We start from the raw sequence: 16,033 nt of genomic DNA on the forward strand, positions 1-16,033 counted from the left end.
TGTCTCTGACCTTGTGACATAATAAAATTCATAGGTTTTTTAGAGTCAGAAAGGGTATTAATGATCATCTTCTCAGGTATACTTAACCTTTATTTTTAATGCCATGGACCCCTTTGGCAGTCTGAGGAAGATTATGGATCCCTTCATAGAATGATGCCCTTAAATGCATAAATTATAGAGAATTACAAAGGAAGACAATTATTTGAAATATAGTTATCACAACTTTTGAAAATGTTCATGGGCCCCAGGTTAAAGACCCCTCATCCAGGCTAATTTCTTTAGTTTACCAATGAGGAAGCAGAGGGCCAGATAGATGAAGTGATTTCCCTAAGATGGCACAGCTAGTAGATGACAGATGAGCCAGGTCCTTGGTATTCTCTTTGTGGTAAATCTTTGGCAGGTTGTGGGACAGCCTGTTGAGGATGATGTCTCCAGGCACACAAAGAAGAAAGGAGGTTTGTTTAATCTTTATAACTCCAATAAAATCTGTACTAATCAAAACAGGGTAGGTTCAATTGAAATTTGTATTGTAAAAGTATCAGTGGAACCGAATTTTGTAAAAGTTTTTTTTAATTAGTAACCCCATATCTATCTCCCAAATATGAGAATTCCAATTTAATTTTATGTCCAAATAGTAAACATAACCACACTCCACAGGAAATGACTTCCCTGGCTTTAATTTGTTCTGCCTCCATCTCCACATCTTTATGTGGCCATACTACAAATTTTCATTGAGATAATCCGGAGGCATGGTCAAGTTTGACTCTGAGAATTGACATGCAAGTTTTCATCATAACCCTAGCAACATCTTCAAGAGATGTGATAGCCCTAGAGTCTCCATGGAGCATTGTAGCAACCTTGGAGATTAGGATTCGAATTCTGGCCAGGAAGTCACCTGATAGAGACAAAGGGAAAGGTAAGATGACCCACCACTGACAAAAGCAAATTGTCTAGAATCTTCATATTGTATATTTGGCACATTCTGTCCCCAAAGGGAAAAACTACAATGGAAACCAAATTACTGTTGCTCAATGAATACTCAATTAGAGAAAAATAATTTGGTTGTCCTCAAAGGATATTTTCATTAAGTTTGATGAGTCACCTTTCTCTGCTATAGGGATTTAGATATGGGAGATGTGGATATAATAAATACTTGCCAAATGAATCACATAGTCATTTTGGCTGCTCAAGGAACTCAATCGTCTAGACAGTGCTGGACACATACAAATTAACTCGACAGGGTCACCTATCTTTTTCAGTATTCCAAGTTTCTCTTATGTTCCCTCCAATATTCCCAATACTTTTGCCATTACAAATTCCTTCTTTACATAGGACATTTCACTCCATGCCTTAAATATAATACCTCAAGTTGTCCAACGGAAAACCTCATTCTCTTTATAGTAAGACTTTTGTTTTTAATGGCACTCAGTACCTGAAAAATTCTCAGAAACAATTACAAAAACATCTTAGCCTATTCAACATTCAACTATTTTTTTAAAAATAAAGACATTTCTTAATATAAAGGGAAAGACTGTTTACTAACAAACTCTCTGAAGTTACTAAAACTCTTTGAATTCTGTACATTCAAATCATCATATCATTTTCATAAGTACAGATCCCTTTGTCATCCTTAATTCTAAAAAGCTTAACATGTAATGATTGATAGAATGTAATAGTTATCTGTTTAATGATGGTATTTATTTTTCTCTGATCTATTACGTGACTACCATGTTTTAGTACTAGCACCAATTCTAAAGGTGAGGTCCATGGTGTCATAGAAAGTTTATATACATTTAAGTCCAGAACATAATTAAACTTTTCTTCCAAATAGTCCCTAAAGCCATATCATGCATTTTAGAAAGGCAGAAGTCTAAAATGCGAATGGTCTACAGTATCAGTATGACCTTTTCCAACATCGTGAAGCATTAATGGGTTCTCTTGAACACAGACCTTATCTTGGCTCATTTGGAGTTGGAAGATGGGGAGGCTGATCTCAGACAGTGATACTTGGAATCATGGACTATTAAAGCTGGCAAGAGATTATCTAGTAACAGAATTTCAGAGTTTGAAGGGAATTCAGGGGACATCTAGTCCCACCCACAGCTAAAGTATCAATGCTCACTATGACATCCCCAGCTAGGGATCAGCTAGTCTCCCCTTTGAAGGTCTGGAGTCAGGGAAACTCAGTATCCTTAGAATACAGATCTTTCCCTTTGGGGACAGCTTTAATTATTATAAAGGTCTTCCTTATAATTAAGCCCGACTCTGTCTCTCTGTAAGTTCTACCCAATGATCCTAATTTTAATAATGATACTAATAGCTAAAACATATATAATATTTAAGTTTTGCTAAGCATTCTATGCCTAGTACCTCAATGGATCCTCAAAAGAAACCTATGAGTTAGATAATATTATCTCCATCCTATAGAGGAGGAAACTGAAGCTGGGAAATCTTTAATGACTTGCCAAGATCAGATCTCTAGAAAATGTCTGAGGCAGAATTTGAACATATATCTTCCTGGCTCTAAGTTATCCACTCTTCCACTTAGCTGCCAATGTCATTATCACTTGGCCCTCTGGATGCCAAGCAGCCTGAGCTGGTTCTTTCCTCCATTTCTGGGAAACTCACTAATATTAGGGAAGATCCCCTCCTATTTCCTGTAAGCAAAGGATCCTTTGTTATCATTCAAAAGCCATTAGATAGTGTTTCCACTGTTTTACTACTCTTTATTGTATGGGTCAAATTTTAATTGGGGAATGTTAATTAGGCAGCTCGCCACAATATTGGGGCAAGAAAGGAGATTAACAGCCTCTTTCAAAAACAGAATAGGGTTTATTAACAAGAACAAACTTAAAAACACAAGTAAGATTAGTAGAATTAAGGAAAAGTGAATCAGGAAAGGAAAATCATACAACCTGCGATCACATCACCACCCGGGGTCAGCAGAGCACACAGCTGCCACCTGTCTCTTTCCAGCTCAAATGCTAGAATGGCAAATCTCCTCTCTTCTCCTTACCAGCAACCCTCCAGGAAACAGGGCAGATATACACACACAGCCTGAAGCTAATTGACTGGCAGCCCTGATTGACAGAATGACCAGACAGTTGTAGAACGACCAGCCTCCCAGCTTCCACACACTGAAGGTCATCTGACTGCCCTCACCCTTCTTCCCATCATTATAATTTGGCCAGGCCCAAGTAGGCGTCAGCGTGAGGTGGGTGGAGCACTATGCTGGCATAGGGGCAGTGCTTGAGCCCTGGCTGGGGCCTGCACTGGGGCTTCTAAATCAAGATTACTTTACATTCCCCCCTTTGTTCCATCAAGAAACACGGGGTGTTTCCTTGATTAAACAATATGTAATGCAAACTATCTTTCACTTTCCCCCCAAATTACAATCAGCATTTTTCGATATAACATTAGTTTCCTATATGAGAAAGAAAGAAAAACCCAATTCTTTTTTCATCTTGCTCAGATACTCTACAAGGGGCAATTTTATCATTATGACAACACAGTGTTAAAAAAAAAACCAACAATTATCACAAATCCATGAGACATGCTTTGCAATTGGATTTATTACAAGAGAAAGGCACATGCATGTGAGAAATCTCAATACCAAGGAACCCTGTGATAGCCTTGGTATTTAAGTTACAGGGAAAAGGAGATTAGGGGGAAAGCACTAATTCCCTCCTGAAGGGAAGAAAAAAGGCAATGGCAAAAGCAGCATTCTTTTCCCTTGGGAACTGCTAGACCATGAAGATAGGATCATTTGTTTATCTACAAGGGTCCTAGCTGCACAAACAGTTCCTCAACCTGGTGCAGACTGACTGGTACCTGTCTTATTTACCAAGGACACAGGGAATCCAGCTTGAGGTATGAACAACAAATTATGTCAGTTCAGAGGGGATATGAGGTCTTGATCCTTGACATCTTTATGGCTTCTTGTGTACTCTGGGTTCAGCGTTTCTGGAAAATATGACAACTTCAGGTGAACCCTTAACAACAAAAGGCTGTTTTCCATTTGCTTCGGAAGTGTCTCTCTCTCTCTTTTGGCCTCAGGAGAAGAAATGCTTCCACTCCCATGTCTTTTGTTACATTAATTCCATACTTTTACATAAAAAAATTATTTGACAACAGATGGTGAAAATAAAAATTATTCTGTACAGAATATTCTAAGTGAAGCACCCAGAAAGAAAAATAGGCCATAGTTTTGCCTTCCTAAAGGTTCATCTTTGCAGAGTATTCTTACTGATCTCTGTGGTTTGGGAGGCCTTTGTCCTGACAGGGAATCCTACCTATCCTCAAACCAGGGACTGCTTTGTCAGCCACCCAAGGAAATCCGTGGATTTTTTTTTTGTAGAATTCCAATCATCTTCATTTTTCTTATCCAGCCCTTTGTAAGCTTCCTGGGAATTTTTCTCCCAGATTTGATATCTGGGAAAGACAACATGGCTTAGTAGACAAGAGAGCTGGTTTTGGCTTCAGGAGGGTTTGAATTCAAGTCCAGTTTCTGACAAATGCTAGCTGTGGGACCCTGGACATGCCATTTAACCCCTTGGTCCATTTAGAGATTAAGACAATAAATTGAAAAGCTGGTGCCAATTTGTATTGGCAGAGGGGGTTCTTCACTACAAGCTCATAACAATGATGAAAACAGAGATCTGTTGAAAAAAATTCCCCAGTTTGGACTTTGTGTCTACACAAAGATGCCTTATTCAATATGTGAAAGCAGCATATCTTTCCTTGTATCCAGCTTCTATTTAATCAAAAGCTAATTTTTCTCTTATTCTAGTAATCTTCTACCTCTAACTTAGATATCTGGGTTCTCTTTTGTTTTATTCTCTCAAACTCAGAGACATTTCTTCATAGGATAGATATCTCCACTTTCACATTAATAATAAACCAGTTCCACTTACTCATTAAAAACTGGCAGGAAAACATCTGCATGAGAGTTGATGGATAATAAGAAAGCAAGAGATTAGAAGGATTCAACTAACAGGACCCAGGATCCAGCTGAATAATATTTTTACTCATAGCTCAGGGAGATTAAAGATTGGCTGAGAGTGAACCTAAAATTGGAACAGCAGATCAGTAAGTGAAGTCAAGATACCTAGGTGGGCTCATCCCAAATTTAAATAAGCTGTGTGCTAAAGGAAAGTCACCATTCTTATTCAGCCAAGAGGAGAATAATTTCATGGAAGGACCCCAATCCCAAACATTAGATTGGTCTAGTGAAAGTTTAGCTGAAGCTAGTTTTGGAAAGGTGTCCTATTCTGGAGATTCATATTTATAGCTGCTCTTTTTGTGTTGGCAAGGAATTGGAAATTGAGGGGATGCCCATCAATTGAGGAATGGCTGAACAAGTTGTGGTATATGAATGTAATGGAATACTATTGTACTGTAAGAAATGATGAGCAGGTAGATTTCAGAGACATCCAGAAGGACTTATGTGAACTGATGCTGAGTGAGATGAGTAGAACCAGGAGAACATTGTACACAGGATCAAAAACATTGTGTGATGATCAACTGTGATAGACTTGACTCTTCTCAGAAATACAATGGTCCAAGATAATTCCAAAGGACTCATGATGGAAAATGCTCTCCACATACAGAAAAAAGAATTGTGGAATCTGGATGCAGATTGAACCATACTATTTCTACTTTTTTGTTTTTCTTTTTTGTAGTTCTTCCCTTTTGTTCTGATTCTTCTTTCACAGAATGACTAATGCAGAAGCATGTTTAATATGATTATATCATATTACTTGCTGTCTTGGTGAAGGGGAGGGAGGGAAGGGAGGGAAAAATTTGAAACTAGAAATCTTATAAAAACAAATGTTGAAAACTATCTCTACATGTAACTAGAAAATAATAAAATACTTTTATAATTTTAAAAAATAACTAAATTTAAGAGTCCATTAGATCATGGTACATTGGAAAGCATGTTCAGAATGCAACTTTTTGAGGCAAGGAAGAACCCCTTAACTTTAGGTGATGCACAAAGTTACACAAATAATGAGCAGCAGAGCCAGGCTTTTAATCCATCACCTTGGCCTCTAAATTCACTTTTGTAGTGAACCATATGTTTAATATGAATCAGCAGTATGATGTGGGCACCCGCAAAACTACTGCAATTTTGGACTTCATTAAGAAGAGCATGACTTCGAGGGAGAGATAAGTCTCTCTGGAAGAAGAGTTTCTCTGTACTCTTCACTGATCAGACCACATCTGGGGCATTCTGTTCAATTCTGGGGATCATGGTGTAAGAAGGGAATTAATAAGCTGGAGAAGTACCTAGAGCCCATAGCATATGAAAATGGGTGGAAGGAAATGAGGATGTTTAGCCTACAAAAGAGAAGATTAAAGAGGGATGTGGTATTTGCATTCCAACCTTTGAAGGGCTGCCATGTGAAGAGGAATTAGTCTTGTTCTATTTAGCCCCAGAAGATAAAAGCCTATGGAATGGGTAGAAATTACAAAGAAGAAGGGGCAGCTAGGTGGCACAGTGGATAAAGCACCAGCCCTGGATTCAGGAGTACCTGAGTTCAAATCTGGCCTCAGGCACTTGACACTTACTAGCTGTGTGACCCCAGACAAGTCACTTAACCCCCATTGCCCTGCAAAAACAAAACAAAACAAACAAAAGAAATTACAAAGAAGCATTGAGATTTGATGTCAGGAAAAACTTCCTAACAATTTAAGGTGTCCAAAAGTGGAATAGCCTTCATGGATGGGAGAATTCCCCTTCATTTTTGTTCTTCTAGAAAAGGCTGGACAATCACTTGGCACATATATTATAAGGGGACTGCCTTTGGTATTAGGCTACTTCATGCTGAGGTCCCCTCCAACTCCAAAATTCTGTGATTCTGTGTTATGCTGATTAACTGGAATTGGATTTTTCAAGAACTAAATGGATTATCTGGAAGACTAACTGAAATAGAGAATGATTTAAACTGAAGGAAGGGTGATTAAGCAACAGTGTAAACCATGTGTCCAGGGGAATAATAATAAAAGAAAAGTAACAAGAAGATAGGAAAGAGTCAGAGCCAGAAAGCCAGTTGGCAGAATGTCTCAGTGAATAAATGGTTGGGAGAATAATGATAGCTCCTTTAAATAGTCATAAATGTGTGTAGTAGGTATAACAGGCATTATGATCCCCAATTTACAGCTTCTGAGAGAGGTATGTAACTTGCCTATGGTCAGAGAACTAGTTAACTGGCAGAGCCAGGACCCAAACCAAGTGTCCTGATTTCATGACCAGTCATGTCCACGCTCTTTTCATTGCACCACACTGAGTAAAAACTTGTTCTGCTATTCCAGAAACCAAGGAACTCTCTTAGGTTTAATTCAGCCTAAATTAGACAGAAGAACCTAGAAATTAAACAATGGGACATTGTTTCCTCCTCCACGTCTAAGGGAATTGAAAGCAAGATTCAGTTTAGATTAAGGGTAGAAGCAGAATATGGTTTGAGAGGAGAAATGAAATTTTCCAAATAGCCAGAGAAAAAGCTCTTCCAGAAAGGGGGCAGACAGAGGGAAAGTAATAATGCTATTACTCACAATCACCAGGGGCCTAATGATGGTGGTGGGGATACCACCCTCACAGGACTAAAGAGCATCACTTCTTCACAGCTTTACCATTAGAATTGTCAAAGGGAGAGAAAATTCAGTTCCTCCCTTCATGGAGTCATTTGGAATTCAAGGGAGGGCATAGGATGGAAACCTTGAGGGAATTTTAGAGATTTGGGTCAACCTCCTAATTTTATAGACAAGGAAAATAAAGTCAACAGAATTCAGGAAACTTGGTCAAGTTTATGCAATTAATAAATAACAAATCTTGGATAGGAACCAAGGTCTTCTCACCAATCCAGTGTCCCTTCCCTCTTAATAAAGGAAGGATGGTTTGATTCAGTCATTTTTAAGTCATATCTAACTCTTCCTGACCTTATTTGGGGTTTTCTTGGCAAAGATATTGGAGTGGTTTGCCATTTCCTTCACCTCATTTTACAGATGTGGAACACAGGCAAACAGGGTTAAAAGTGACTTGCCCAGGGTCATACAGCTAGTAAGCATCGGAAGGTGAATTTTAAATCATGTTGATGAGTCTTCCTGATTCTAAACCCAGCATTCTATCCACTGCACCACCAGCTGGCCTCAAAGGAAGGATAACTAAAACCATTTCCCCAATAGGAAACACATAGGCATTGACTGCCTATCTACTTGCCTTTCCACATATACCTATACACACAAATATGTGGAAATGCAGTATCTGTTCAAAGTATAATCTTTGCATATGCCACAAGGCAGCCTTCCAAGTACTCATTGCCCCACTTTACTTGCTATTATTAATGGAGGAACTGGTCCTGCCTTGCAGGACAGTGAAACAGCCTAATCAAAAGTATAGATGTGGGAAAAGGCAAAATGTGTTCAAGTGACAGCAAGTAAATCAACTTGCCTAGAATGGAGAGTTCATGAAAGAAAGGATTGTATTATAAGATTGGAAAGGTTGGGGATAAATTATGAAGACTTTGAATGCCTCATTGAAACTTTTACATTTTGTCCTGCCAAAAATATTGAGTCACTGAGGGCTTCTAAGAACGGAGAACCATAGAGAGCTAGAGCTACCTAGGTAGCTAGATCACTATATGTATTACTTTAGCTGTGGGATTTCTTCTCCAAGTTGTGCCCATAGAGAACCTAGTTTATGGATCATGTTTATCTCTTCTTCCTGATGATTTCATCTATGTATGTATGTATGTGTGTATGTGTGAATACATAGATACACATGCACAAAACACATATGCATATATTATACACATACATGCATGTGAAGGTACATGTGTGTTTACCTGTACACATACGTGTATGTGTATATTTGTGTTTATGTGTGGTTTTGTGTGTGCATGTACACATGTGTACATGTTTACACACATGTATATATCTTTGATGCATGGTGTGTGAGGTGCTGTTTATACTATATAGTAGCATAGGATCATAAATTTGGAGTTTAAATGGGGTTTGAGAAGCCATGTGGTCCAATGTCATAATTTTACAGACAATAAAATTGAAGCCTAGAAAAGTTAAGTGATTTGCCCAAAATCATGTATGTATTAAGTAGCAGAGCTAGAATTTGAATCTTTCTTTACTGCTGAAACCAAATTCACCATTCTTTCTACTCTTCCATGTTGTCTATTCCAGCTTTTCCTACTAAAATAACATGAGAGATTTTGTCAAATGCTTTGCTGGAATCTAAGCAAGTCAGAACTACAGCATGTCCCTAAATATTTTGAGTTCAAATATCCTCTCAAAAGGGGGAAAATAAAGTTGGTCTAGAATGATCTGTTCTTGATGAAGCCATGCTGGCTTTCCATGATCGCTGCTTCCTTTTCTAATTGTTTAATAACCATATCTTCATTAATATGTTCTAGAATATTGCCATGATGCAAAGTCAAGCTGGCTGTCTTATAGTTTGTATATTACCTTCTCTTCCCTTTTCAGACAGTCAGGACTATATTTGAGCTTTTCTAGTCCTGTAATACCAATCCAATTCTCCACAATCATTCAAATCTCACTGACACTGACTAATCAATAAAGTCTATCATTTTTCATGCTAAATTAAAAGATATAGTTCAACTGAACCAGGTGACATAAGGGTCACTTGGGTACTCTCTTATTCTATCTTTAATTATGAGGGTATCCATTTTCTATCACCCATTTTTCTTTCAAGTCCCAAAAGAATTCTTTTTCTAGAAAAAAGATGAAAAATAAGAACTGAGCAACTCTTTGTCTCTTTTATGTTATCTTCATCCTCTCCATCCTTGCTCTGTATGAATTTTTTATCCTAATCTTTTCCCCCAACATATGGTCTTTTCCCCAATGGAAAAAGCATTCAATAAAGACAAAAAAGATCAGGGATCTAGCTCTGACTCTTCTATTAACTACCTGTATCACAAGTTGCCAACCAAACCTTTATTTTCTAGTGGGGATTTTTTATGATTTTTCTCTGCAAGATATGCTTTCATTGCCATTAGGTGGTGCTACATTTACACAGCCAAAATGGAGAAGGCATTCCACTCTAAATCAAAATGAATTATAAACTGATGAAATCTCTACCAGAACATAATTCCTAAATTCATTTTTAATTGAAAAAGTTATTTACTTAGTTATAAAATGTTTATTTCCTTACTAGAATTTAAAGATTAAACAAAATGAACATTAAGCAGAGATATATATGACAAACAGAAATTTCCCATAAAATTATGTATATTTTCCCTTATTATCTTAAACCCATATGACTCAGTCTTTTGCTGGTCCTTTGATCAATCCCTGGAATTATTACAAAGTCTTTTTTTCCATTCAAATTCAACCTCAACTTAAGGTTTACCTGTGTGACTGTTTTGCTTGACTGCCTTTCCATTACTCACTTTCTCTTCCCTACCTGTTGATCCTTTGGTCTTTTGTACTACATATTTATTTAATTTGAAGAAGGAAAGACTTAAGGAGGAAATTATAGCTCTTTTCAAGTATTTGAAGCTTTCATATAGAGTAGGGCTTCTTAAATTTTTTCCACTTGTCATCCCTTTTTGCCTAAGACATTTTTACATGAGCTTGGATATGTATATATATAAATTAAGTACACATAACCTTTTACTGTTACCATATCTTCCATGCCCCCACATTGTTATGTGATCCCATATGGGATCTCGATCCACAGTTTAAGAAGCTTTGAGATAGAAGAAGATGGATGCCTCTAGATGTTCTGGATTACCCCCCATTAGGTGTTTGCAAAAAAAAGACTAGATGACAACTTAGAAAGTATATTATTGAGGGTTGTTTTTTGTTTTGTTTTGTTTTGTTTTTGTAAATGGGTTGGATTAGATGACCATTCAAGACATTCCCATCAAATTCTGTGATTTCAGTTATACTTTAATGGAAGCTAAGATAATCTTGAGGCAGAAGTGAGGAGGGGGTGAACTTCACACATAGGAAAACACTTTGCAAAGGTGGAAGATGGACTGTCACAGACAGTTTGAAGGGGGAATAATATAAAATAATACTGAATAGACAAGATTGTGTAGAGTTTTAAATGTTAGGCTAAGGATCCTGTGTTTAATCCTAAAGATAATAGGAAGCCACTGACGATTTGGGAGGAAAGGGAGGAATAACATGGTCAGACTATATTTTATAAATAGCAATTTGGCAGGTATCTAAAGGCTAGATAGGAGAAGGGAGAAATTGAAGGCAGAAAAAAACAATTATAAAGCTCTTTTTCTTAATCTAAGTAGGAGGTGATGAGGGCCTGAACTAGGGAAAAGGATGTATGAGTAGAGAAGGAGATATATGAGAGATGTCATTGAGACAGAATTAATAAACTGTGGCTACTGATTATATATAGGAGCTGATGGAAAGGGAAGAGTCAAGAATGAATTAGAGGTTGCAAATCCATGTAACTAGATGGTGGGACCATTAAAAGAAATAGAAAAGGTTGTAGAAGTTAGGTTTTAGGCAACCTATAGTAAGGTTTATTTCAAACATTTTGATTTTGAGATGCCTATGGGACATTCAGTTGTAAATATTTAGTATACAGCAACTTGGGTCTAGGGTCCAGGAAATAGTTTAGATTATAAATTACTGAATATATAGATTACTGGACTTGAAGTCAGAAGTTTGGGGTTCTAGGCTTTTCCTTGTCTCTAATCTCATCTAAGGCAATCCACTCACTGGATCTCCTTTTCCTCGTCTGTATGCATAATAATATCTAGCATTTACAGAGCACTTTAATTTTGCAAAGTACTTTATAGATATTACCTTATTTGATTCTCACATCAGTTCTGGGAAGTAGATGATATCAATACTCCAATTTTATAAATTAGGAAACCAAGGCAGAAAGAGGCTAAGTCACTTTCCCAGGGTCACACAGCTAAGTATCTGAGCCTAGATTTGAATTCAAGGTTTTCCTGAATACAAGTTCCATGCTATTCATTATGCCATCTGTAACATAAGGTAACTGGGTTGAATGATTTCTAAGGTCTTTTCCACATTTAAGTTCCTGTGACAAGATTTTATATACATGATAACCTATGATTGTCAGAGTCCTTGATAGGATAAAACTTGTCATTGTATATAAATTACATTTAATACTGCATCAAGCAATTAGTTCTGGAGTTCTCTGTTGACATGACAAAAAGAGAATAGAAAAATATATTTCTTTGAGACTAGAAAATATAATCAGAAGTTCACATTAACAATATAAAGATGTTATATATGATGGTCATTTCTCTTCCTAGACAAAGAAAGACTCCAGTGAGTTGTGGAAACAACTGGGGTGTAAAATAGACAATGAATATCACAAAGAGAAATAAAGACTAATAATTGCACAGTCTTATCCAAAATGTTCCTCATTTATGGAGGTCTTGCTGGAATACCAGTTGGGGAGGGAAAGCTGAGATTGCCCTCTTTTTGATACCTGCTTCTCCTCCTACTCAATGAAACCTTCACAAATCTACCATGGCAGGAATGAGTGTTCCCCTGGGTCCTCTGGTAGAATTTTTTACACCACGCTAATGCAGGCATTGTGTATTATTGTGTATAATAATTCTAGAACAAGTATCTAGGACCACAAACCCCATAGGGACAGTGGATATGTATTTCCCTTAGAACAATATTCCGCACATACTAGGTGTATAAAGGTTTGCTGAACTGAATTGAACTTAAGACCCAGGAATGAATATCCTAGAAAGGGGTGCTGTCTTTATCTTCTCCCTGAACAGTCTTTTGTTTGTTCTTTTTTTTTAAAATTGTTTTGTTTTGTTTTTAGTTCTTTTGTAAAGGGAAAGGATGAGATGACAGATGTAATTCACAATCGTGCAGAAAAGGGTGGGAACCTAAACAGATAACTGAGTTATGCATGTGTCCAAGAGACTCAGCACTATATCAAGGGTGCAATTGGGATCCATGGCCATGCCTTTAAAACAAATAAGAAAAAGGTGATTGAAGCAGACCCTTGACTGAAAAGGAAAAAGCAACAAGCTCCTGTACCTCCTTCACACCCTCAGTCAAACCCAGCAGCATGTAAGAAGGAGGAGGTACCTAAGTGTGACTCCTCCTTTTCTTTCTTCCTCCTATTCTACCCCCACCCCACTCCATCCCTCTTATTTTAAACTCTCTGGGTTTGATATTCTTGAATCTCATCTCTTCCTTAAAGCCCTGAGCTATACTTCCAAGATAGAAGGGTGAGTTTTCTTCCCTGAATTTCTCCAGGATAGGAGTAAATTCTCTGTCCCACCACAAAGATAAACAAGGTGTGGGGGTGGGGTACTGAAATGCTGGCAACAGACAAGAAGACACCATCCCTATCCCTGTTATTTAGAAGGGTTTTCTTATAAAAGATCTAGACTTATCCAGCTTAAGTATGGAAGGCAAAACCAAGACCACAAGGTGAAAAGCATAGGGAAGCAGATTTGAGCCTGATGTAAGGAAGAATTCTTTATCAACTAGAACTATCCAGCAATGGACATGACTTTATTGTTCCTAGAGATATTCAAGAAGACATTGGATGGCCACCTGTTAGGGAGGCTGTAGAGATGATTTATGATCTCTAAATTGTATGATTCTATCATGTTCTTTGCATGAGAATTCATAAGACTAGATGCCCAATGGTAATAAGATGTATGTGTGTATCCATGGGGGCTGGAATAGGACGTGTGTGTGTGTGTGTGTGTGTGTGTGTGTGTGTGTGTGTGTGTGTGTGTAATATATAAATAGTATGTGTGCTAAAAGGGGAGGAAATAGTTCCAGAGGTAGAGGTTTGGGGCTGATCTCTTTGTCTTTTGTGTTTTCCTCCCAGTCACTCTAATTCTCTCAGTCTCTCTGCTGCTTCCTTAACTTCTAAACATCTCAGAGCTTTACGGTCAAAATTCAGATTTTTTTTTTCTTTTTCAGTAGCAATGAGATGATATCACAGTTTCTGGTCACGTAGCTAGTTAGAGGCAGAGTCAGAGCCACAACATGACTCCAAGTCCTATTTTCCTTCAATCCCATGCTGATTTGACAAATGATTAAAAAAATTAAGCTGTATCTACTGATTCTGAGTGAACACTAAGCTAGATGCTGGTAGAGAGACAAAAGATAGACAAGATTCAGTCTTTGACTGTACAAAAATCCAATGGAACATCAGTCTAATTTATATGTTGATTCCCTCAGCCAGACTGCCTTGTCCTCCCTTCTGCTCTCTGTATTTGGCCAAGAAATCCATATATTCTCCATCCTGGCAGCTGACTAAACTCTGATGCAAGGAGAAATAGATATTAGAACACAGAGAAATTATCTTATCCTTTTATACAAGACAGAGATATAGGCTAAATGATGGTTCAACTAGGTGTATTTGAAATAACTAAATGACAAAATGCAAAGGACAATCATTATTTCTTCAGTCACTTTTGATGCCATTTTCTCTAAAAGAGCTGCCTAGCAAATCTGTCCTTGGTCCTATGCTATGTAGAATTTTTATCAGTGACTTAGATAAAGACAGAGATAAGAAAGATAGCTAATATAATGGAGGAAAGAATCAGAAATCCAAAAGATAATCATTATCTAGAATGCTGGGCTGAAATTAAGAAGATAAAATTGAATAAGGAGTAATTGAAAGAAAGAACAGCCCATAAGGAAGGCATGGTTTGATAGTATTTTGTATACAAGTAGTTTAGTGTATACAGGCTTAATATGTCATTCTTTTGATCTAGCAGCCAAAAGAAATTACAAGCTGATAAAATCATGGGCAGCTTTAAGAAGGGAACAGCTCTAGTACCCAAAACAATGGAGGGTTTCATTTCACTGTTCTGTACTATAGTACTAGGGCATTGTATTCCATTTTGAATATGCCACCTTTTAGGAAGGACATTGATAAGCTGGAGAAGATTCAGAAAAGTCCAGAGTACTGATACGCCTAAGGATCACATATGCCATAAGAGCATCAGGAAAAAGAACTTATGTTTATGTTTATAAACATAAACTATTATGTTTAACTTGGAGAAAAACAGATTCAGAGGGAACATAATAACAGTCTTTATGTCTTTGAAGGGCTTTTGTATAGAAGAGTAAACACATGCTGCTTGGACCAGGAGCAAAGACTAGGAACAATGGATAGAAAATTCAAAGAGATATATTTCAGATTGATGTCCAGGGAAACTTACCACTAAAAGAATGGGGGCAGGAGGCGCAGCTAGTTGGCTCAGTGGATAAAGCACCAGCACTGGATTCAGGAGGTCCTGAGTTCAAATCCAGTCTCAGACACTTGACATTTACTAACCTTGTGACCCTGGGCAAGTCATTTAATCCTCATTGCCCTACAAATAAAAGAAGAATTAGGGCTTCCACCAAAGTGGAAGAGAGGTAATGGGTTCTTTCTCATTATCAAGCTTCAAGCACAAACTAAATGCAAACTCATCAGACATATTGTGAAAGGAATTTGTATACAGGTATGGGTTAGATTTAATGACAACTGTAGTCCATTTTAGTTCTGAGATCATTTTGTGAAACCCTAGAACTTCTTTCACACTGTCACACATGAATATCTATGGCTCCACCCATATCAACATACATTCAAGAGTGTTAGTGGGACAGCTGATGACAATGGTATTTCACCATCCCCATTCCTTTCTCCCTTCCACTCACACTGCATCCTGAACTTTTCTGTTGTGTGCTGACTAAATTCATACAAAGAGGAAGGTTGGCCCAATGATGACAAGGCAAAAGATGAGAAAGGAGAACCAGAGAGAAGGATTCTTAGAAGGAGAAGAAGCAGGAGACTATAGTAGTGTCAAAGTTAAGGAAACAAAAAGTAGATTTTTTTTTCAAGGAGGTTGTCAACAGTGCTAAATGCTGGAGAACAGTCAAGGACCATGAGCACTCAAAAAGTGATTATGGGGTCATTTATAAACTTGGAGACTACAGTTTCTATGGAGATGGAGTACCAAGGGACTAGTCAGATTGTAGATGGGAGTAAAGAAGAAAAAGGATAGAAATGAATTAAAAAGGAATA

General features: G+C 37.5%; 1 protein-coding gene across 1 annotated transcript in view; it reads left to right on the forward strand.

The window, feature by feature from the left end:
• The first annotated feature begins 777 nt into the window (after positions 1-777).
• LOC122728752 (TRPM8 channel-associated factor 2-like) overlaps positions 778-16,033 on the forward strand; it is a 47,816-nt gene continuing 32,560 nt past the window's right edge. Inside the window, exon 1 of the mRNA XM_043967534.1 lies at positions 778-916. Within this exon, the coding sequence (XP_043823469.1) occupies positions 778-916 (139 nt within the window). The remainder of the gene's footprint in view (positions 917-16,033) is intronic.

The sequence above is a fragment of the Dromiciops gliroides genome, chromosome 5, assembly GCF_019393635.1.
Source record: "Dromiciops gliroides isolate mDroGli1 chromosome 5, mDroGli1.pri, whole genome shotgun sequence".
In the NCBI taxonomy this organism is placed as follows: domain Eukaryota; kingdom Metazoa; phylum Chordata; class Mammalia; order Microbiotheria; family Microbiotheriidae; genus Dromiciops; species Dromiciops gliroides.